General features: G+C 41.5%; 1 protein-coding gene across 2 annotated transcripts in view; it reads right to left on the bottom strand.

Annotated features, from left to right (window-relative positions):
* The window catches only part of pik3r3b (phosphoinositide-3-kinase, regulatory subunit 3b (gamma)), a 309,052-nt gene that overhangs the window by 31,142 nt on the left and 254,060 nt on the right, over positions 1-23,850 (bottom strand). The window contains exon 1 of one of the 2 annotated variants that reach the window (XM_021599719.3): positions 9,758-10,308. The exons of the other annotated variant lie outside the window; for it this stretch is intronic. Coding sequence (XP_021455394.1) covers positions 9,758-9,869 — 112 coding nt within the window. The 5' untranslated portion in view covers positions 9,870-10,308. Of the gene's footprint in view, positions 1-9,757; positions 10,309-23,850 lie in introns of those variants that run through there. 2 annotated transcript variants of the gene reach the window in all.

Here is a 23,850-nt window from a genome sequence, read left to right as displayed (position 1 = left end):
TGGCTAGCTACAGAAGTTAGCTGGCTAGTTAGCTACCGCCATCAGTTGTTGTGTTGCTTTTTATTATATTTAGCCTATTCCACCGTTTGTAGAATGCACACACTGGCAATTGAATGTAGTGCGGGAAAGGGGAATCCAGGCACACTGTTGGACACAATAGTGGTCAGAATACTAAAGCTGCATGAACTGTCAAGTTGAGACATGGCCAAAGAGAGAGACAGCGACAGAGAAAAAAAGAGTAAGATAATGGTTCTAAAGTGTGTTTCAATGTGTAGAGGAAGAATCAACAGAACCAACCCAGCCTTGTCTGTCTGCCGTGACTCACTACTGTAAGTGACTTATGTCATTGCCCCATTTAGCATCATACCAGCAGCAGGGGACAGAAATGTACTGGTGATTTTCCATTCAATGAAGAAGCTACCCAATTCTAGTGCTACCCTGCAAACCCACACCCCATCACTGCACCTTACACACACACAACACACACACACACACACAATGGGAGGGGAGTAGTCGTGTTGCCGTTGGGAACCGAGGTCAGCCCTCCCCTGGGGCAGCACTCCACCTGTGCTAATCACCCACGGCAACGGACACAAAGACACACACACACACACACGGAGCTGGCCCCCGGCGTTACATTCTAACTGTCACAGAGCCTCTCACATTTCAATTCCACTGTAAGAAATATATCAATGAACATCTGCACAACGCTCATCCCTTCTCTGTCGCTCTCTTTCTCTGGGCCCATTAGACCCCCCCCCCCCCCCCTCCCCCCACAGGATCCCACAAAGTGAATCCCATGCCGAAATAACATCTAAAAACAGGAGTACACAAGAAGAGAGAAAAGCCCAGACAGGCAACCAAAAACATTGCGTATGTGTTCTGTAGGGGCCGAGCTGTGAGCTGGCACTGAGTGGAAGACGAGATTAATATGCGGTCGGATCACACACTGGTGAGCTCATACCCCCTGGGGAGAGAAGAGGAGGAGTAGAGAAGAAGAGCGGGGCTATATTCTTCCATCTCCCCGAGACACACCGCCGCTATCCACCACTCTATACACCTACCGCCTGCCTGGGGTAACGCAGCTAGGGTCCTTTCTCGATAGCCCAGGAGATGTTACATAGAAGCCAAACACACAACACAGTGCATATTTCCCTTTGAAACCTATTGTTTATATCAAAGCTACCGGTTGTTTCATTCAATGTCTCCACTGACAATCCCTGGCTCAATGGAAGAAGCTTGCTAACATATAATACAACTGATGTTGGTTGTTATCACTCTGTAGCGACACCAGCACACATAAAACACCACCATCAACCATTGACAGGTTAATCACAGCAGGAGATGGTGATTGTGTTTCCAACACCAGGACACATTTAGACATTGTTGTTTTGAGACAGATCTGGCAACATGATTAGTGTGACATTTTGGCTGTTTGCCAACTGGCTCATACATCTGGGTTTACATGCATAAGATGCACAGCGTTACTATCACCATTATACAAGCACGGTAGTATTACTGTTATCTTTTCATAGATAGAGAGCCAACCCAGTGTGCATACAACATGATCAAGACATTTCTTTCTGGTTGGAACGTCATATAACCAGATCACAAGTTGATTAAAACTTATTTTTCACAATGTCCAGGGTGGGAAATTTACTTTTTGGTCGACCAGCCACTGTGGTAGATTTTAAAAAATCTACCAGCCACTCACATTTTTTACCAGCCTAATTTTTTTTCTTTATAATTAACCAAAAATTACAACAACAAAAATGATAAAAAATACAAAAAGTATGCTTTCTAATGTTTCAAAAACAAGAAATGTATTCGTAGTAAGAAGTATTGGAGTATATTGATTAATTGAATTTAATTAGTGACCTGCGTCTTTTAACCAATGTTTGTTCAAATAAATAATTTAGATACAATAACAAAAACAGATAAATAGTTTCGCAAATGAACATCAACAATCAACAAAGTGCCTATCCTGCTACAAAATGCGGAGTGATTTGTCTTATTTATTATTATAGTTCAGGGCTCTATGCTGACATTTTTTACAAGGAGTACATGATGTGCTCCTAAGTAGAAATGCAGAAGCACACAAATAAATCTAGGAGAACAATGACTAAAAGTTCATGAATAAAAGTTTTTGGTAGCAATCCATGCTCGATCAAGTGCAAACATTAGGTGAGACAAAAAATGTCAGCTAGCCCTTTAAGGGACGTTAGCGTGGTAATTTAGGCACTCACTTGGCTGTAATGAAAAAAATCTTGACTGAGATGTCTTCCTAACAGCAGACAGTTGCAGCAAACTTAAACTAACATAATTGAAAAACAACCTAGCATCTGAACAAAAAAAATGTAACTGGCCAAGAAACACAAGGACAAAGTTTTCAGTAGATTTTCTTGTAAATTTGAAAAGAAAAGTATGTGAACCCTTTGGAATTACCTGGATTTCTGCATAAATTGGTCATCAAATTTGATCTGATCTTCATCTAAGTCACAACAATAAACAAACATAGTGTGCTTAAACTAATAACACACAAATTATTGTATTTTTCTTGTCTAGATTGAATACATAATTTACACATTCACAGTGTAGGTTAGAAAAAGTATGTTAACCCCTAGACTAATGACTTCTCCAAAAGCTCACTTGAGTCAGTAGTCAGCTAACCTGGAGTCCAATCTATGAGGCGAGATAGGAGATCTTGGTTAGAGCTGCCTTGCCCTATAAAAAACACTCACAAAATGTGAGTTTGCTATTCACAAGAAGCATTGCCTGATGTGAACCATGCCTCAAACAAAAGAGATCTCAGAAGACCTAAGATTAAGAATTGTTGACTTGCTTAAAGCTGGAAAGGGTTACAAAAGTATCTCTAAAAGCCTTGATGTCCACGGTAAGACAAATTGTCTTTAAATCGAGAAAGTTCAGCACTGTTGCTACTCTCCCTAGGAGTGGTCACCCTGCAAAGATGACTGCAAGAGCACAGCGCAGACTGCTCAAAGAGGTTAAGAAGAATCCTAGAGTGTCAGCTAAAGACTTACAGAAATCTCTGGAACATGCTAACCTCTCTTGACTAGGCTGCGATATGTAAAACACTAAACAAGAATGGTGTTCATGGGAGGGCACCACGGAAGAAGCGACTGCTGTCCAAAAAAAAACATTGCTGCAAGTCTGAAGTTTGCAAAAGTGCACCTGGATGTTCCACAGCGCTACTGGCAACATATTATGTGGATAGATGAAACTACAGTTGAGTTGTTTGGTAGGAACACACAACACTGTGTGGAGAAAAAAGGCACAGAACACCAACATCAAAACCTCATCCCAACTGTCATGTATGGTGGAGGAAGCATCATGTTTTGGGGCTGCTTTACTGCCTCAGGGACTGTACAGCTTGCTATCATCAACAGAAAATGAATTCCCAAGTATATCAAGACATTTTGCAGGAGAATGTTATGGTATCTGTCCACCAATTGAAGCTCAACAGAAGTCGGGTGATGCAACAGGACAACAACCCAAAACACAGAAGTAAATTAACAACAGAATGGCTTCAAAAGAAGACCATATGCCTTCTGGAGTGGCCCAGTCAGTGTCCTGACCTCAACGCAATTGCAATGCTGTGGCAAAACTACAAGAAGGGCAGTTCACACCAGACATCCCAAGAATATTGCTGAACTGAAACAGTTTTGTAAAGAGGAATGGTCCAAAATTCAGAACACGTTTGATTGAGGTTATTGCTGCCAAAAAATGGTCAACCAGTTATTAAATACTAGGGTTCACTTTAGAGAGGTTGACCGATTAATCGGAATGGCCGATTAATTAGGGCCAATTTCAAGTTCTCATAACAATCGGAAATCGGTATTTTTGGGCGCAGATTTTTTTTACACCTTTATTTCATCTTTATTTAACTAGGCAAGTCAGTTAAGAACACATTCTTATTTTCAATGACAGCCTAGAAACGGTGGATTAACTGTTAACTGGGGCAGAAAGACAGATTTTCACCTTGTCAGCTCGGGGGATCCAATCTTGCAACCTTACAGTTAACTAGTCCAACGCAATAACGACCTGCCTCTCTCTCGTTGCACTCCACAAGGAGACTGCCTTGTAAACCAAGGTAAGTTGCTAGCTAGCATTAAACTTATCTTATAAAAAAAAATCAATCATAATCACTAGTTAACTACACATGGTTGATGATATTACTAGATATTATCTAGTGTGTCCTGTGTTGCATATAATATGACTGAGCATACAAGTATCTAAGTATCTGACTGAGCAGCGGTAGGCAGAAGCAGGCGCGTAAACATTCATTCAAACAGCACTTTCGTGCATTTTGCCAGCAGCTCTTCGTTGTGCGTCAAGCATTGTGCTGTTTATGACTTCAAACCTATCAACTCCCGAGATGAAGCTGGTGTAACCGAAGTGAAATGGCTGGCTAGTTAGCGCGCGCTAATAGCGTTTCAAACTTCACTCACTCTGAGCCTTGGGGTGGTTGTTCCCCTTGCTCTGCATGGGTATCGCTGCTTCGATGTGGTGGCTGTTGTCGTTGTGTTGCTGGTTTGATCCAAGGGAGGAGTGAGGAGAGGGACGGAAGCTATACTGTTACACTGGCAATACTAATGTGCCTATAAGAACATCTAATAGTCAAAGGTTAATGAAATACAAATGGTATAGAGGGAAATAGTCCTATAATAACTACAACCTAAAACTTCTTACCTGGGAATATTGAAGACTCATGTTAAAAGGAACCACCAGCTTTCATATGTTCTCATGTTCTGAGCAAGGAACTGAAACGTTAGCTTTCTTACATAGCACATATTGCACTTTTACGTTCTTCTCCAACACTTTGTTTTTGCATTATTTAAACATTTATTGAACATGTTTCATTATCTACTTGAGGCTAAATTGATTTTATTGATGTATTATATTAAGTTAAAATAAGTGTTAATTCAGTATTGTTGAAATTGTCATTATCACAAATACATTTTATTTTAAATCGGCCGATTAATCGGTATCGGCTTTTTTGGTCCTCCAATAATCGGCATCGGTATCGGCGTTGAAAAATCATAATCGGTCGACCTCTAGTTCACATACTTTTCCCACGCTTCACTTTGAATGTTTACACGGTGTGTTCGATAAAGACCTGACATTGTATAATTGTTTGTGTGTTATTAGTTTAAGCAGACTGTGTTTTTCTATTTCTGTGACCTAGATGAAGATCAGATCAAATTTTGTGCAGAAATCCAGGTATTTCCAAAGGGTACACATACTTTTTCTTGCCACTGTATATCTTTGAGTTAAAAAATTCTACTGCAATCCACCAGGATTTACAAAACCCTATTTTTATCCCATTTATTTCCATCAATAATTAATCAAATTATTGCACCTGAAATTAACCCTGAAAATATTACAATTATATTTTCCCCTAACTGTTTTAAGCAATTTACTCCAATGGGCTAACTCAGGGTCACACAGAGTGTTTCTTGGTAGTCTTAAACCAATCTACTTTGAAACAAAAGTATACACCTCACACACATGGTTATGGGCTTAAAAAAAGAAGACACCTGTGGCGGTGGTCAGATTTTGAGTTTAAATGTCCTCAATTCTTAATTTGCATACCAATATTACAGTTTATATACATCCCAGAAGACTGAAATTGAACCAAACCGTTTGACATAGAAACATCAGATTTCTAGCAATAAAAAAAATTGAAATAAAATAAGAATGATGAAATAATGAAAAATATTAATACAATTCCACCCATGAGGCCACTAGAGGGCGATTTGGTCATTTGACTGCAGGAAAGGGGTATACCATAATGGTGCACTCATTTATTTATTTATTTTCAGTAGCTAATAAGCAGGTAGGCATATCAGTTCCAACTAAAACTTGGATTGGAATCTGTGCCTTGCGTGCAGAAATAAATCTCTGTGCGCAAGCAGCCTGCTTGCTTGAGCCTTCACATACCCGGTAGGCTACACAACAACACAGCTGGAAAACAACGACAGTTTCTCAAAATGTACACAAAAAACTTCCAAAAGATTTGACCAGGTAGTCCCTGTTCTCCTGCATTCATGTTTAACTTTTGTAAGGAATGCAGCGGTTTGTTGGGGAGAAAAACATCAACTAAAATGTTGCTAGCTGGCTAACGTTAGCGCTCTGGCTAATCCTCCATGGACATGGTAAGTTTTAATTTTTACCTGTTGTAGCTAGCTAGCTAAAGTTTACGTTTTGAAATCTGTTAAGTTAATGACAGTAAATGTGTGTTTGTGTAAGAGAGAGTGAGAGATGATCACAACTTTAGAAAACATTGTCATGTCAACATGTTTCTTGATTCATCAGGGATCCATGTATTTTATATTTGACAATACGATATATTTTGCCTCAATATACCCCTCAACACTCATTCTAACGTTACACCGCAACTGTCTTTTTCAATTCTTGATTCTCTTTTTTTGTAGGAATCTTCTAGATTGGATGGAAGGATGGAAGAGGGAACAAAGGGAAGGAGTACAGGAGTTATCCAGCCTGTAAATAGCCTATGTTTTGCTGTCTCTCTCTCCCTCCCCGTCTGTCTGCCTAACTGCCAGATTGCTGGGGGGCAACATAGTCAATGTACTTGCTAGGCTAAGTCTAACTTACTGAAGACCTTAGGCCTTCTGTAGTAGCTAGGTTACTGATCATAATGGTTAATATTGATTTGTCTCTGTCTTTACAGTTCCTGAAACATGTCAATGACCTAAAGCATGGCCTCTACAGCAGTCCTTGGCCACCTACTTCGTTACCAGTGACCTATTCTGCCACATCCCAGCTAAAGAAGAAAGGAAAGAGATTTGCCAATTACACCAATTTCTAACAATGTTTGTTGCAGGAATGATATGACATACCAACATAACTTTAGAAAAACATAATATTTTATTGTCTCTCTATACATACCTCGATTTTTTCGTTTATCTTTCTTTTTTTTTAAGACTGCCAAGCTGTCCTCAATTTTGGGAACTTCTTTCTGGGACAATGGACTCAGGATTATGGAGTGTTGTGTTTAAAAAATGTTGTTTGAATATTAAGCAAAACTTTAAAATTTAGAGATGAGTAAAAAAAAAAATTGTCCAACTAGTCAAATTTTTGATATCCTCTTTCTTAAAATGTTTGAGATTTAGTTAATGTCCCACTTCAATATGAAGGGACAGAGGAGAAAACATGCCTTTGACACCACTCGTGTGCTCCATTGTAATTGGTAAGTAAATGTGAGCAGTTGAGACATTTGGCATAGACAATGAGACATTTTTTGTAGATTCTGACTGTTAAAGATATTTTACTGTGCGTTACTGTTATGTCGTGTCCTGCGTGCCCACATTATGCCAATCATTCATTTATTTCCTTCTCTTTTTAAGCTTACAGTAAGTGCAATGAAAAGCCAGAAAAGTCAGGAGGTTGAAGTTCTAAAATATGCCATTGACGTCGGAGTGGATGATGATGCAAAGTATGTATATGAGCAAGTTGCTCTTTAAAAAAAAAAGACATCTAAGCTATAACTGCCACAAACTTTTTCAACTAGGACCAAACAGTTTCTTCAGGAACGTAGTTCTTTTAAAATCTCAGATTGATACAGTTGTAATGCGCTGATTCTCTTCACCGCAGAGCTGACCCGTCACACCACTCTTCAAGAGGACCACTGCGCGCCAGATCGACTTCTATGCTCAATCCTTGATGAGGATCTACCCCATTACACCACTAATTAATCATTAATACAATTATTTTTTAAATGGGCCTTTATATACTCTGTCCCAGTCTTTCTATGCGTGTAATGTCTTGGATTATGAAACAAGGACTGTATGCAGATGTGCTAAAAAATTTAAAATGTAAGAATATGCTGCAGATGTAATCTTAACTGGTTGCTATGGAAACAAATATAAATGTAATGAACAATGTTTTTAACATACAACTTTTTCCTCTGCAATACTTTTTACAGTAGGTAATAAGCTGTAGTCAGGTGGTCATTACCAGGTTATGATGAGGTCTTAACTATGATCAGTACATAATAAAGCACATAATATAGGGGTCACAATTATGACCGACGGGTCTTATGTTGGTCAGTAAAATACATCATATTTTGGTTTGTAAAAATACATTTAAAAAAAACGGATGTCTTTAAAACCAGCTATTGCCCATTGGGTACTGACTGACTCACTTGTTAGTTCATTTGACAGTAGCGTTGTAGCCTATACTGTAGGCTATGTCTTTTAGAGTAGGCCTATAGTTGAGTTGCATTGCAGAAGTGAAGCTGGACTATAGTCAGCTCGAGGCTATATATCTAAATGCCATTTTAAAACGGTCTCTCTATCGGTTCCCAGCCTATGTATGACCTCATAGTGAATGCGTGGATGAAACCCTTGTGAATCGCAAAGCCATTGCATTGACAGCACATATAAATGGAAATGGACTACACATAGGCTATAGGAGAATGCCCCCCCCCCCCCCCCCCCTTCACTCCACCACCGACATAAAGCCCCCTTTTCTCAAGCGATATCATCCCACTTGCCCCGGATGACAATGGAGAGGGTTGCTGTACACGCAGAACTGGATACTGTAACAGTCCACTTCAGAAGGTGCCAATATTCTAAAATCGTTCTATCAAGGGCATGGGACAGGGGGAGAAAGAGCTACCGGCAAAATATATTCAGTGCAATTCAAAAGCATCCCCTGCTCCATCCGCTGAGCGTCCTACATCTGCGGTATTAATTTAAGAAGAGGGGGGAGGGGGATGGGAGTCGAATGACACTTGCACAAAATGCCAAGAAATGACTCAAATAGAGTTAAACATCCTATATGACAGTCGGTCAGAATCATGCGCAGATATTATGCATGACATCTGTGCCTGGAGCAACGTTGATATAGATGAAACAGAGGGGTTTTACTTCATTGACTTGTAACGCAATCTTTTCAGATCTCTTTCCCCTCCCCCACAACCTATGCTTCACAGGACTGAACACCTTTAACTATTTTGGAGAACCAGAATATTATATTGATTGTAAAACACGGTAAAGTAGAGTTTAGGTGTGAACGCCATGAATACATATTGAATAGACTGCTATAAAAGAACAAAGCAAACTGACAAAAGTGATGGCCTTCGTGCTAAATGAATGAATGAATGACTAAAGAAAAACGAATGAATATGCAGCCGAATAAATAACTATACTGAGGTCGCCCATTTGTATGATAGCGACAAATAAAGTTAATTGGTTCAATGAATAATGTCCATATGCGCGTGAAATGTTTATTAAAACGGAAGGGATTATTGCAGGATACACGGTAGCCTGTATCAATCTGCTGTTCATGTGATGTCACTCCGATAGACTCGTCATTTCTTTTTTTTTTACAAAATTGTTACAAACTAAACAACGCATCTGATACATTTTTATTTTATTTTAAAGATGCTAAAGGATCGTCATCACCGTTGCACTTGCAACAGTAGCAACACGACTGGACGTTGACAATGTTACAGCGAACGGAATAGAGAACTATAACGCACATTTCTGGATGCTTGTGCACTACTTGCGCATCTGTAATAACTACTGCAAAATGAAACAACAACGAAGTTCTCCTAATTAATAGGCTCGCTATCTAGACAGGCAGATTTTTCTGGCAACGCGTTCTTCTCAAAGTTTTCACCATTCAATCCATATGACAAATGTCCCCGCATCTACGAATATGATACATTACTCTACCACACAATGACTATCCAATAGTTTTAGTGGCCTACCTGGAGGTGGTTGGTCCATTTCAATGTAAAATATTAATTCTGTGGAATATGGCATCATCACGTCCCTCCAATCATTGTCTTCTTTTTCCGTAGTCCAAACTGTATTGTACATTGTCTTTACTTCACTTGCGAATGACACTTGTCCTTCTCCAAATGGATATAAAAAAAAAGGATCACAGGTGAACAACGACAAAACGTATACAACACTTGACTGATTTGATACTGCTATGTACTGTATATAGGGCAGCTCAAATAAAACAGTCTCTGTTGATCTGAATCCCTGCTTCAGACAATAAATACGATGCGTTCTTCTCTAAAAGCACCAGGCTTCACTGCTCAGACATACAACTTCACTCTTCCAAAGGCCTATAAAATGATCTAACAGTCCTACAGAGCTGAAAGTAGATACCAGCTCTACCATCCAGTCCGTTCTTCGGGGACTGAGCAGTAGTCTTCATTTTAAGAACACTGACGGCGCCTAGGGAACCGTTCACATAATCTCGGCGATACCACCACAAGCGGACACACGGGTGACAGCCGTTTCTAATAATGACGCATCGAAAATGGTTTTGCGCTTTCTCTGCGCTATATTCACAGACAACATTGTTATAACATACGGATGATTGTATATGTATATGAACATATTTTGCTGTTCACTGGTTTATATATCATGTCAGTAATTTTCAAGTATCTAGTGGCATCATTTTACTGGCCCCCTTTCACACAAACACATTGGTATGTTCCCATCTACTTTCCAGAGGCTAAGAACTAGGCAGTACGCAGACTCCAGTGTTGGGAACCAATAGGAAATGACTTTACTTCAACTCTGTTGCCGGAGATTGAAGTTTTGTATTTACATTTTTTGCAACCTTGTATACCCTCCCGGCCAATGAACATCGCAGGGATGCAGGAAGTGAATTGCTGATTGGGTCAAACAGTACTATGAGGGACAAAGGGATGCAGGCCACAAGAAGAGAGAAAAGTGACACTTAACATATCTAGTAATTGTTTTCTGAGCATGACCACAACTCATGGCCAGACACAAAACACACACTATGTTATACATATGGTACAACATGGGGGGGTGGGGCTGATTGGCGTGTGGGTGTGTGTGTGTGTGTGTGTGTGTGTGAGGGGGGAGTCCCCCAGTTCCCCACCACAGATGGCTAATGCCGGACACACAGCCCCTCTCTGTCAAGTATGTCAAAGTGTTTTAATTGACACTGTCTCTATCTGTGGTGGGGTGGTGCCACACAGGCCAGGCTGGACAGATGAAAGGGTAACAATGACACAGGAACTGCCTCTGCCCTGCATGGTAATCCACAGGAGATAGAGCCCTGAGAAACTAGAATAATCTGCTGTGTTTTATCTATGCATCAGGACGGGGTCCCTCTGAATCTCATGAATAATAGACGGGAGAGGCATCACACCGGCATTTGCATACTGTATTTATAATAATCACCAGCAGCAGTATGAATAAGTGTGTGTGTGTGCGTGTGTGTGTGTGTGTGTGTGTGTGTGTGTGTGTGTGTGTGTGTGTGTGTGTGTGTGTGTGTGAGAACTACCCCTCTTTGCCTCCTCCCTTCCACAACTAATTCTTCTGAGATCATTTGTTAGGAGTGTCTGTCAGGGATGTGTATTTGCCATCCTGTGATTCTGGCTTCTCTCAATCATCTGCTACACAGGTGGTGTGTGTGTGTGTGTGTGTGTGTGTGTGTGTGTGTGTGTGTGTGTGTGTAACCACAGATGACCTCTGGGACTCAGGTGTTGGTTGCGTTACTTCTGTAGACATAGAAACGCAGCAGCGCCCAGTGAAGCGCTGTAATGTGACGATGCAGCATCTAATAAGAGAGTTATTCCAAAAGGTCTTGAATAAAGATATGTTTTAATAAACAATTTAAAACATAGGCCTTCTTTAGGACTGTAGAGTTCAGTAAACAAGTGTTTAATCTCGTCTTGACATATCAGTGGATGCACAGCAGCTGTGTCTGAAATACAACATCTACGCAAGACTGGAACTCTTCTAACCTTTTAACGTAATCATTTAAATGAATTTATCTGTTTTTTTCCCCGGTTTTGTACAATAAAAGCTAAAATGCCAAAAAGGGAGGTCCAGACTGACAGAGATTAACTGGGTGCCTATGGGACCAAATCACATTTAGAAACTTTTTCTATCTGTATGTGTGTGTGTGTGTGTGTGTGTGTTAGGAGATTTTCAGCCCTGATTTTTACGCATGGTTTCATGGCCCCTGTCTCAGTGTGCATGTGCTGCAACAGATCAGTGTTACAGAAAGACACTCCAGTTAGGTACAGCAGCTCTGCCTGTCAAAGTCCCCAGCGTATGTCGTCAACAGTGATTCCACTGCTCTGTGCGTGTGTGTGTGTGTGTGTGTGTACAGTGTATGTGCGTTGTGTTAAAACCCAGTAGATTGTGCATTTGTGCGGCTCAAAGCCATACGGCAGGCATAAGCAGCCGTGAGAGAGATCCTAATCTGCCTGGCTACAGTGCAAAACCAAGCTAACCAATGCCCAATCCCCTCCAAAAAAAATGGAACAAAAAAAAGTCAGACTTTTAAGTTGGGTTGTTGAAGTTTGAAAGGTACATGATTGCCTTGAGGATTTGGAAACCGCTCCCATGCATAGAGATGGAAGGGGGGAAGCGTTTTCACTGCACACTGATGTGACCGCAGTCTGCTTGCCACATGACACATCATTCTGACGGTGCTATTTCTGTGCTGATTATCCATTGCCCTTAGCGCTTTCATATTTTGTCTGTAACTGTAATAAGTAGAGTGGAAAGTGCAATTTAACTGTAGACACGAATAGGCTGTTCCATCGTCCCGCGCTAAACATAGACCTTTCTAGAGTAGGGGAGCCAGAGCACACACAGAAAGGGAACTGTTGCATAAGACGCTATGGCGGTCATGCATATATTATGTCTGAAAGTTGTGATAATATTACAGTGTCCAAATCCAAAGGCAGAAATAATTGTGCTTCCTGTTCCCTTTCCCTCCACTGTAAGGGTTTGATTTTTTTACAGACATCATTAGATTCTCTCTCTCTCTCTCTCTCTCTCTCTCTCTCTCTCTCTCTCTCTCTCTCTCTCTCTCTCTCTCTCTCTCTCTCTCTCTCTCTCTCTCTCTCTCTCTCTCTCTCTCTCTCTCTCTCTCTCTCTCTCTCTCTCTCTCTCTCTCTCTCTCTCTCTCTCTCTCTCTCTCTCTCTCTCTCCCTCTCCCTCTCCCTCTCCCTCTCCCTCTCCCTCTGCAGTAATATACAATATTATATAAAATAGTTGCATAAGCCATACAGGATTCAGGGTTACCTAATAGTGTGTGTTTGCGTGTGTGTATGTGCGTGTATGCCTGTTCGGCCCATTTGTGTGTACCGTATGTCAGAGCAGCAGCAGTAACAGCGTCCATGGGCTGCTAGCTGCAGGGAACACGTGGAGAGGGCCATACTGCCTGTATGTGCACTGAGTGTACAAAACATTAGGAACACCGTCCTAATTTTGGAGTTGTTACCCCACTCCCCATTTCTCTTCCCTCCACTCCCCTTTGCCCCTAGAACAGCCCCAATTCGTTGGGGCGTAGACACTACAAGGTGTCGAAAGCGTTCCACAGGGATGTTGGCCCACGTTGACTCCAACGATTCCCACAGTTGTGTCAAATTGGCTAGACGTCCTTTGGGTGGTGGACCACTCTTGATACAAACAGGAAACTGTTGAGTGTGGAAAAACCCAGCAGTGTTGCAGTTCTTGACACACTCAAACAGGTGCGCCTGGCACCTAGTACCATACTCTGTTCAAAGGCACTTAAATATTTTGTATTGCCAATTCACCCTCTGAATGGCAGACATACACAATCCATGTCTCAATTATTTATCCCCTTACACTGTGTACAAGACAGTAGTTTTGGAATTGTTAGTTAGATTACTTGTTATTACTGCATTGTCGGACCTAGAAGCACAAGCATTTCGCTACACTCGCATTAACATCTGCTAACCATGTGTATGTGACAAATAAAATTTGATTTGATTTGATTTGATTTGAATTGTCTCAAGGCTTAAAAATTATTCTTTAACCTGTCTCTTCCCCTTCATCTACACTGATTGAATTTGATTTAACAGGTGACATCAATAAGGGATCCTAGCTATCACCTGGATTCACCTGGTCAGTCTATGTCATGGATAGAGCAGGTGTTCCTAATGTGTAATACAGTCAGTGTATATGGTGAAGAAGCACTCCCCGTATGGAGCCACATCACCATATGGGCATAAAACACTCTAGTGGACATAAAACACTCTATTGGACATAAAACACTCAGTGTATATAATGTCCTCTCTGGAGAACCACAGAAGCGTATGAACAAACTAAAATATGAGTGTCAATCTGACTCTGACATCATCATGCATGTTGAGTCTGTCTCATCAGATATCTGCCTCAGCAAAGGCCATGAACCCCCCCCCCTACAGAATATTTCTGACCTACAATATGGGACAGAGGGTTCAAATACAGTCCAAGTGGATTCTGATTAAGAATAGAGGAATAGATCGAGAATATGATATTTCATTGGATCCTTAAGAGTCAATCTAAGCAACATAAAACAAAACAATCCCAATAAAAATCAGTTAGTTTAAGATAGAGACATCTGTTTTTCGCATGGGCTGCATCTCAGACCATAAGACATCCCACAGATTGGTCATCTCACGAAAACGTCTGTAGCATCCGAACGCTTTGGCCTATAAACTAATATGACCCCACTGTGGAATGGGGTGACTCTAACGAACACAACGTTCTCTGTTTTGCTCTACGACACCCACAAGTGTCATGGGACTCATCTGAAGGTAACCCATACAAATGAATGGAAGTATGGTGGTAGCTTTGTGCCAACAAAAATAAGGGGTTAAATATATGTACAAAAAAAAACTAAATGAGCTTTCTTATGTACCCTAGATATAGGGAAGACACTTCAAAACCTTATTCCTTATGATTTATTTATTTTTTGACATTTATGAATGTATTACTCAATGTGTTCTTATGGGCTGTAGACGGCTTAGAGGTTAAAGAAAACATTACGCTGTATCTTTTGATTCTTTGATGCATTTCAGACCTAACAGATTCGAGCCTGATTGTCATAAAAGCTGCCTGTCCAGTCTGTCTGTCCTACTGACACTCACTGTGGGAGAAATCTGCAGCAGCCAGCCAGCCAGCCAGCCAGCCAGCCAGCCAGCCAGCCAGCCAGCCAGCCAGCCAGCCAGCCAGCCAGCTAGGAGTCATGTGTGCACTAACACGAGCTAACCAATTAGCTGCACCGTCTGGAAGTTTCCAGGCATTGCTCTAATTCAGTGCGAAAACCCAGCCTCAGTTCCCGGTACTGGCTGAATAGGTCTTTGCCCAAACGCAACGACCAGAGAACCGGACGGCGAGTCTCCTGTTAGGCATGCAGCTCTTCCCCAAAAACTATACCCCGGCACCAAAGTGTTAATAACGCAGTGGAGTGGAATGAGTCGACCCCCCTCCTCTCTCTCCCCTTCATCTCTGTTAGTGCATCAGCCAGTTACAGTGCCAAGCAGGGAGAGAGAGAGAGAGCGAAAGCAGTCCGGGCAAGGCAGTACCCCCGCTACACTCCACCCCCACCCTTTCGACAACCCAAATCTCTCTCCCCTGTTCTCTCTTTCCCTCTATCTTTAGTCTGCACCCTTGTTCCTCACCTTTATCCTTCTCATCCGCCCCCAAACCCTATTTTTCTATCGCTCTCTCTTTTTCTCTCTCTGGGGTGGCAGACAGACGGTGTGTTTGGAGCTCCTGTCCGCAGCAGAGCCGAGCCGAGCTGGTATAAGGTGATGTCATCATGCAATGTGAGCGTCCTTGTAGCACTGATGCAATACTCCGGTGACACTCTGTAACGAGCTGCTGGCAGGCACAACTGCTGAGCCTTCTCTCTTCCTATCACCATCCCTTTCTCTCCTCTACCCTCCATTTCTCAATTTGGGATTCTTCGCTTGATCCAAATCCCCCTTCCCCCTCGCCTCGTCTATATTTGTTCTCTACCCACACAGTCCCCTTTCATCCTTCTGCTTCCTATCCCTCCCTCCCGCCCCTCTGTGGTTGTCACAGTGTCATGGCACCATGGCTCAGCATTACTCATGCAGTAGCACAGCCAGTCAGGCAGACAGGACCTCTTCAGATAAAGGGCCAGCTCTACCGTTAACCCCTTCCTCCTCTCTTCACAGCAATGCCTGCTGGGGTAACCCTTCCCTGACAGAAAATACCATTTGAAATTGTGGATTGAAGTATTCAATTCAATTCTGTACAGTATGCAATTGAGAAACATGACACAAGACAAGGTAATAGAAAGAGTGTGCAAGCACATATTGTCTGTGTTGAAGGGGTTTCCTATACCCTGAGAATAGCTGTGTGCGGGGTTTTCTTTTTGTCTGTGCTCAGATCCTCTGACTCCTCTTGAGTTATCAACAGCTCACAACAACGATCAAGCAGCAGCGACTGATACAGCAGCCCTAAACAAACACTTTCTCACTTCTGATATGTCAATCGAGACTTTCACCCTCCCCCTTCTCCCTCCTGTCCACCGTCCCTACCTCCCTCCCCCTCCCCACTCTTCAATAAACCCCCATTGTTCGCTGGAGATGGATCCTGCCACCCTACTCCTCCCCCCTCAGGCATAGCTTTCTGTCATGTCAGTCTGAGCTAAGCTGCGGAACAGGGTTAGCGACCGCAGAACTGCTACCCACAAACGCCAACACCTGAACCCATGCAGAACAGCCAAGCGCTAACAGATTAGCATCCTTCCATGACTGGCTCAGGCTCTGCACGGCTGGGAAAGGAGCTGTGGATGTGTGTGTGTGTTTGTGTGTGTGTGCGCGTGTGCGTGTGTGTGTGTGCGTTCGTGCGTGAGTGGCCTAGGGGGATCTAGCGGTCTGGGCCGTTGCTTCCAGTGCGCATGTACCACTGCAGCATGGGTTCCAATCTGTGTGTGAACTGCGTGTGAATGGGCCCCTTTATCCTGTGACCTGGCAGAGAGATTATACAGCAGAAACTAGGTGTGTAATCCATTTAGGGCCTGCACCGGTGGAATGACTGGGATGGGAGCTGGAGCATAAACCTGACTGAGTCTGGGCTGGATTAGAGGAACACTGACAGAGAGAGACATTCCAGCCTTAGCAGACCAAACTCGCTCTCTTTTCTCATTCACTTACTTACTGTGCATACTGTCAATGTCCTGGTAGGGCTCTGCAGCTACCAACCTGTGTATGAAATAGAACTGTATCATGCTGTATCTTATATTGGTGAGCTGTTTTTTTGAACAGGTGGTCAGGACAATAGAGTTAATAAGAATATAATAATAATAATAAAAATAACAACAACAAAAGCAGGGGTGGCCTAGTGGTTAGAGCATTGGACTAGTAACCGGAAGGTTGCAAGTTCAAACCCCCAAGCTGACAAGGTACAAATCTGTTCTGCCCCTGAACAGGCAGTCAACCCACTTTTCCTAGACCGTCATTGAAGATAAAGGTAAATAAAAAACAACAACAATAATATTATTAGGAGACTGTACAGTGCTTGGAGTTGTGTGTTAGAGCTGCTTACTTCTCTTCCCTGTATACCACCTGACCATCCTCATCAGGTGCACGTACAGGGCCATCATGACCCAATCCGTGTGTTTATGTTTGTGTGTGTGTTTTTGATACGGTGAATGTTTGTTTGTGTATGCTAGTGTGTTTCTGTGTGTGTATGTGTGTTAGTTAGATATGGAGGGCAATACAGTGAGAATTTGAGTGTGTGTATGAGAATGTGTTTGTGTTTGTATGTGCGTGTGCGTTTCTGTCTGTGTGAGGGGGGTGTAATCTGAATTTGCATTTCTGCTTGCTTGCTTTGGATGCAATTCAAATCATTTGTAACCTCAAGGGAGAGACCCACGTGAAGGAATACTACAGTTTACTATACAGTGGCTTACGAAAGTATTCAACCCCCTTGGCATTTTTCCTATTTTGTTGCCTTACAACTTGGAATTAAAAGATATTTTTTGGTGGTTTGAATCACCCAATTTACAGAACATACCTACCACTTTGAAGATGCTAGATATTGTTTTATTGTGAAACAAACAGAAAACTTGAGTGTGCATAACTATTCACCCCCCCAGACTCAATACTTTGTAGAGCCACCTTTTGCAGCAAGTATAGCTGCAAGACTCTTGGAGTATGCCTCTATAAGCTTGGCACATGTCGTCACTGGGATTTTTGCCCATTCTTCAAGGCAAAACTGCTCCAGCTCCTTCAAGTTGAATGTGTTCCACTGGTGTACAGCACTCTTTAAGTCATACCTCAGATTCTCAATTGGATTGAGGTCTGGGCTTTGACTATACTACAATACTTACTATAGAATTCTGTAGTAAACTGTTGTATACTATACAACACAATGTAGTATCCACTGATAATGTAAAGTACTTACTGTATAATTGTGTAGGGTACTGTGGAATACTACAGAAAATACTACAGCATTAGTCACAACACAACAGTCTGCAACAAGTATAGACCATACAATGTGTTCCCTACAGGTTATAGTTCAGTACAGAAGCTCTGCACTATCTGTTGCAACCCCAGTCCTACCTACAGGTTATGGAACATTCGTTCTTTTAGTATTTCTCCAGTAGGTTTCTTCAATAAAAAAGCCTCCACTACTATGTCAAAGAGATTTAAACAAAAACACAATAGTAAATACTACAGTAATGTTTGCCAAAACACTACAGTAAATACCACAAAAGCATACACCTCACGCACATGGTTATGGGTGTCACGTTCTGACCTTAGTTATTTTGTTATGTCTTTGTTTTAGTATGGTCAGGGCACGAGTTGCATGGGTTGTCTATGTTCCTTTTTCTATGTTTTGGGATTTCTGTGTTTGGCCTGGTATGCTTCTCAATCAGAGGCAGCTGTCAATCGTTCTCCCAGATTGAGAACCATACTTAGGTAGCCTGGTTTCACTTTTGAGTTGTGGGTGATTGTTTCCGTTTTCAGTGTTTGCACCATTCGGGACTGTTTTCGGTTTTCATTTTGATTATCTTGTTTTTTTGTATTTTTGTATTCATTCCTATTAAAATACATGATGGATACATACCTCGCTGCGCATTGGTCCTCCGATCCTTTCTACTACTCCTCCTCGTCAGGAGGAAGACAACCGTTACAATGGGCTTAAAAAAAGAAGACACCTGAACCATTTCAGATATAGAGTTGAAATGTATTCAACTTTGAGTTTGCATCCCAATATTAAACATATGTATATGTATATGTATATGTATATGTTTGTACATGTATATATGCATCACAGAAGACTGAAATATACCAAAACTGTTTGACATAGAAACACAACAATTTCGTCATGTTTTTTGGTATAATGTATATTAATAGCATTCCACTTATGAGGCCACTGGATAATTTGACTACAGGAAAGGGCTACACACTATTATTGCACACAGACTGAGTCCATGCAACTTATTATGTGACTTGTTAAGCAAATGTTTACTCCTGAACTTATTTAGGCTTGCCATAACACAGGGGTTGAATATTTATTGACTCGAGATATTTCTGCTCAAGCCATGCATGCCTGTAAACATTTTGAAAACATAATTCCACTTTGACATTATGGGGTATTGTGTGTAGGCCACTATAAATACATTTTAAATTCAGGCTGTATCACAACAAAATGTTGAAAAAGTAAAGTGGTGTGAATAATTTCTGAATGCACTGTACTACAGTCCACATTACACTAGAGTAAATACTACAGTATACTACAATCTGTAAAAACACAAAGTTAATTACTATAGTATATACTACAGATTTATTTTATTACAGTATGTATACTATAGTTAACTATAAATACTACAGTATACTACAGTATTCACTGTAGTGTTTTGGAGACTTTAGGGATGGGAGGGGGGGAAGGACGGGAGAGAGGGGGGGGGGGACACAGCTTGTGTCCATGTAACAAAGCGTATGCAGAAGAGCAGACTCTAGGCTGAGTTGAGTTTGCACTGTAACTCGATTTGAATCAATCTTATGAGATTCAATTTGATTTATTTTCGGTTGGAGTCAGCTCAATTCAGGTTCGTCTGTTCGTCTGCATTGGTCATTATAGACTGTATCGTGACACTGCTAATAGAGGCCCATGTGACAGCAGTGGTTGAGTAGCCAGGTCGCTCTTGATTTGCGGTGGCATTTGTGTCCATGAAAAACACTTTAAAATGACAAATAGTTAAGCATTATACATGTTTTTGCTGATATTGAACTGTCTATTAATGATAAAACATCCGTTATACTGCAAAACATAACGTTTATGCATTGTTTAAAGTACTTATGCGAAGCAAATTGGCTTGTCCCAGTAGTTATGTCTAGAGTTGTAGTGGCATGTTTTGTGGATTTAGCCATATCTATCTATTATTTTGAACTCTGGAAAGTTACAAGTATTTCATATATTGTATAAATCAATAAAAACAAAGAAGACTATTAAAATACATTTTTTTTTTTACTTGTATAATGTCTGTCCATCAGTTGTATGTCAATAGTGTTTCTGCATTGAAAATGACTCATTACAAAGATATACAAGGACCTTGAGCATTCCCTCCATTGGCAAGCTGTTATCGGGGGAGGGGTCTGTACTAAAGAAAAGTATTAGCTAATCACACCCTTTTAGTATGTCATAACCTTGAGGATGCCATTGATAATTTGGTACAGTGCATTCGGAAAGTATTTAGACCCCTTAACCTTTTCCACATTTTGTTACGTTACAGCCTTATTCTAAAATGGATAAAATTGTTTGTTTTCCTCGTCAATCTACACACAATACCCCATCATGACAAAGCAAAAACTGTGTGTAAGAAATTTTTGCAAATATCAAACATTTACCTAAGTATTCAGACCCTTTACTCAGTACCTTGTTGAAGCACCTTTGGCAGCGACCACAGCCTCGAGTCTACTTGTGTATGACACTAAAACCTGTATTTAGGGAGTTTCTGGGTCACTCTAGGACATTCAGAGACTTGTCTTGAAGCCACCCCTGTGTTGTCTTGGCTGTGTGCTTAGGGTCGTTGTCCTGTTGGAAGGTGAACCTTCGCCCCAGTCTCATGTCCCGAGCACTCTGGAGCAGGTTTTCATCAAGGATCTCTCTCTGTACTTAGTCTCCCAGGCCCTGCTGCTGAAATACATCCCCACAGCATGATGCTGCCACCACCATGCTTCACCATTGGGATGGTGCCAGGTTTCCTCTTGATGTGACCCTTGGCATTCAGAACAAATAGTTCAATCTTGTTTCTATCAGACCAGAGATTATTTTTTCTCAAGCAAAGGGTCTGAATCCTTATGTAAATAAGGTATTTATGTTCTTTATATTTAATGAATTTGCAAGATTTTCTAAAAAACTGTTTTTGCTTTGTCATTATGGGGTATTTTGATTAGATTGATGTGGGGGGAAAAACGATTTAATCCATTTTAGAATAAGGCTATAACGTAACAAAATATGGAAAAAGTAAAGGGGTTTGAATACTTTCCAAATGCACTGTATGTCTAAATCCAACGTGCGACTTGGTGTTACTCAATTTAAATAAAGGGATATAACATTGTGAGAATTGTTTTAATCATTTCACTTTAGTAAATGATTAAAGACCTTAGATTTGAGCATCTGTGGCCTCCATTTAACCGATTCCTCAATAACCAAACATGTCTAATTGGTGTTACTATTCTTACTGGTTTCACAATGTTATCCCAATGGTAAAACATGTTTTAAGTCATTAAGCTGCCATATCAGTTGATTTAGAATATAAGGATGAACCCAAATACATTTAAATAAAAATAATTGAACAACAATAAAAAAGTGTAAAAATTAGAAGAGAAAGTTTTAGTGGAAACCCCAGTTTGTCAGATGCCATTCGGCAGCCCATCTCCATATGAACTGTAAACCACACCAACCAAACATACTGAAGAGGAGGAGCGTCACAAGTTTGGTTTGAGATAGATCCAAATGCCTGCCTGAAGAGTAGGAGATGAGATAAGATGGGGGAGCTTGTTTGACAGCAGTCCTGTCCATACAGTAAATCCTAAACTTGTTGAGAGGTTTATACTCACAATGCTGCCAGTGAATCGGCAGAGCCCACTCAAAACACACACAGTGGACACTGAGGCTGACAGCAACTGATAGTGTCACAGCTGAGCCCAGTTTCTTTTCAATAGAGCGGGGGTGGCAGTTGGGCCGCTGGTTGTGTACAAGCAAAACAGAGGGTCATTTGGTGAGACAACTAGCCAAACACTAGCGGGTGGCTAGCTGGTGGCCTTACAGACTGTATAGGAGGAGAGGGTTGGGGGGAGAGGGTGAGGTGGTTGTATTGTCCATGGTAGAAGATGTATGTATTTGGTGCCAGGTGTACAAACAGACTAACCCAGGAGAGGGTGGCCTAAGGGCTGGGCCCAGTGTTTGGTGTTTGTCACACACAGACCAGGCTGTGGTGAAGCGGGATGTGGGGCAACCATGAAGGCAGGAGCACACACACACACACACACACACAGCTCATAATTACACAGGCCTAAACAAAACACCCACAAATCCCACAAAACAAAGTGAAGCACGTTGGGTTGGGCCAAACGCAACCGGATCGGGAGAAGGATCTGAGGGATTCCAACACTTGGATAAGGAAATTAGGGATCTGACAGAGGAGTGGGAAGCGAAAGAGAGGAGGTGAGAGGAAAAGAGACGAGAGGAAAGAAAGACGAGCGTCCTCCTCACCTTCTTCTCACCCCCTCACCATGCCATGTGCAGAGCCCACATTTTGTCAGCCGGTGATTGTCATGCAAATAACTGCCGGTCTCACGGCAATTGACCGTTAATTAACAGAAAGACATTTAGCATCTCCTGACTTCTAAGCACAGCCTACATACCTAGGAGCCTGGACCCTCTCTTCATATTTCAAGGCTGCGTTAAGTTGTTGACTCAGAAACAGACCAAGCCCTGTTTCGGTAATACCTCCCATCCTCTCTAAGCGTTATTGTCGCACTGTTGTCTATACTGCCAGGGGTGTTATCAGCTGAACTCCACTCTTAGATCTGCTATTGCTAGCTCAAAAGAGGAACCCACTGTGGTTTGCTCACCCAGTGCTTTTAGTTCAAATGTGAATTCCATAAAGTTGAATACCCCCTCAGGTTTTCAAATAATGTAGCGGGATTGGGCTGTTACACAATAGCAACCAAATCCCATGTAAATTAGTTTATGACATTCCATCATTGGTTACTCTGAGAGTTATTCATATTGACATTGGCTGCGGACTCAGGCCCTATGGTGCTGACCTTGGAAAAGTAATTCCAATTTCTTCTCCTTCCTCTATTACTAATGGGGATAGACCAAATGGTGCAGTTCTATGTAATCTTATAGCCGTACCAACTATATCAATATCAACCATCAGACAGGGCCTGCAACCGCCTATTGAACATAGCTTGTTTGAGTTGGAGTTTCCATGTGACTCGTAAAGGTCTTGTGTTAATGCATCTGAACATTAGGAGCTCATTTCCTAAACTGGATTACATCAGGATCTGGGCTATGCAGACAAATCCAGATATTCTGGATAACTCAAATTAAATGTGCTTCTTGGTTTGTGGACCTGTCAAAAGCTTTCGATACTGTTGATCATGCTCTTTTACTGAATAAGTTGTCCTCGATAGGCCTGAGCTCTGACGGCTGTTCTTGGTTTGAATGATTATCTTAGTGACAGAACTCAGGCCATCGTGATGGATGGGGTAAAGTCTGAATTTCTTGAAGTACATAAAGGTGTACCACAGGGGTTGATTTTGGGACCTGTTCTCTTCACTATTTATTTAAACACCAATCTATTAAAAATGGTAAACTGTATATTTATGCGGATGATACTATTACGTATCCTATTGCCCCAACTGTTGATCTGGCTGTGTCTAAACTACAGTCCGATTTTATAGCTTTGAAAAGCATGAGCTCTGCTCTGTCTCTTGCACAGGCCGTTCACACTTCATTCCTTCATTCACAATTTGACAAGCACTTGCTAATCATACAGACTATTCTTCAT

Source organism: Oncorhynchus mykiss, chromosome 4, assembly GCF_057628025.1.
Source record: "Oncorhynchus mykiss isolate SJ-2025 chromosome 4, ASM5762802v1, whole genome shotgun sequence".
Taxonomy (NCBI): domain Eukaryota; kingdom Metazoa; phylum Chordata; class Actinopteri; order Salmoniformes; family Salmonidae; genus Oncorhynchus; species Oncorhynchus mykiss.
This window is presented reverse-complemented; position numbering and strand designations above follow the sequence as displayed.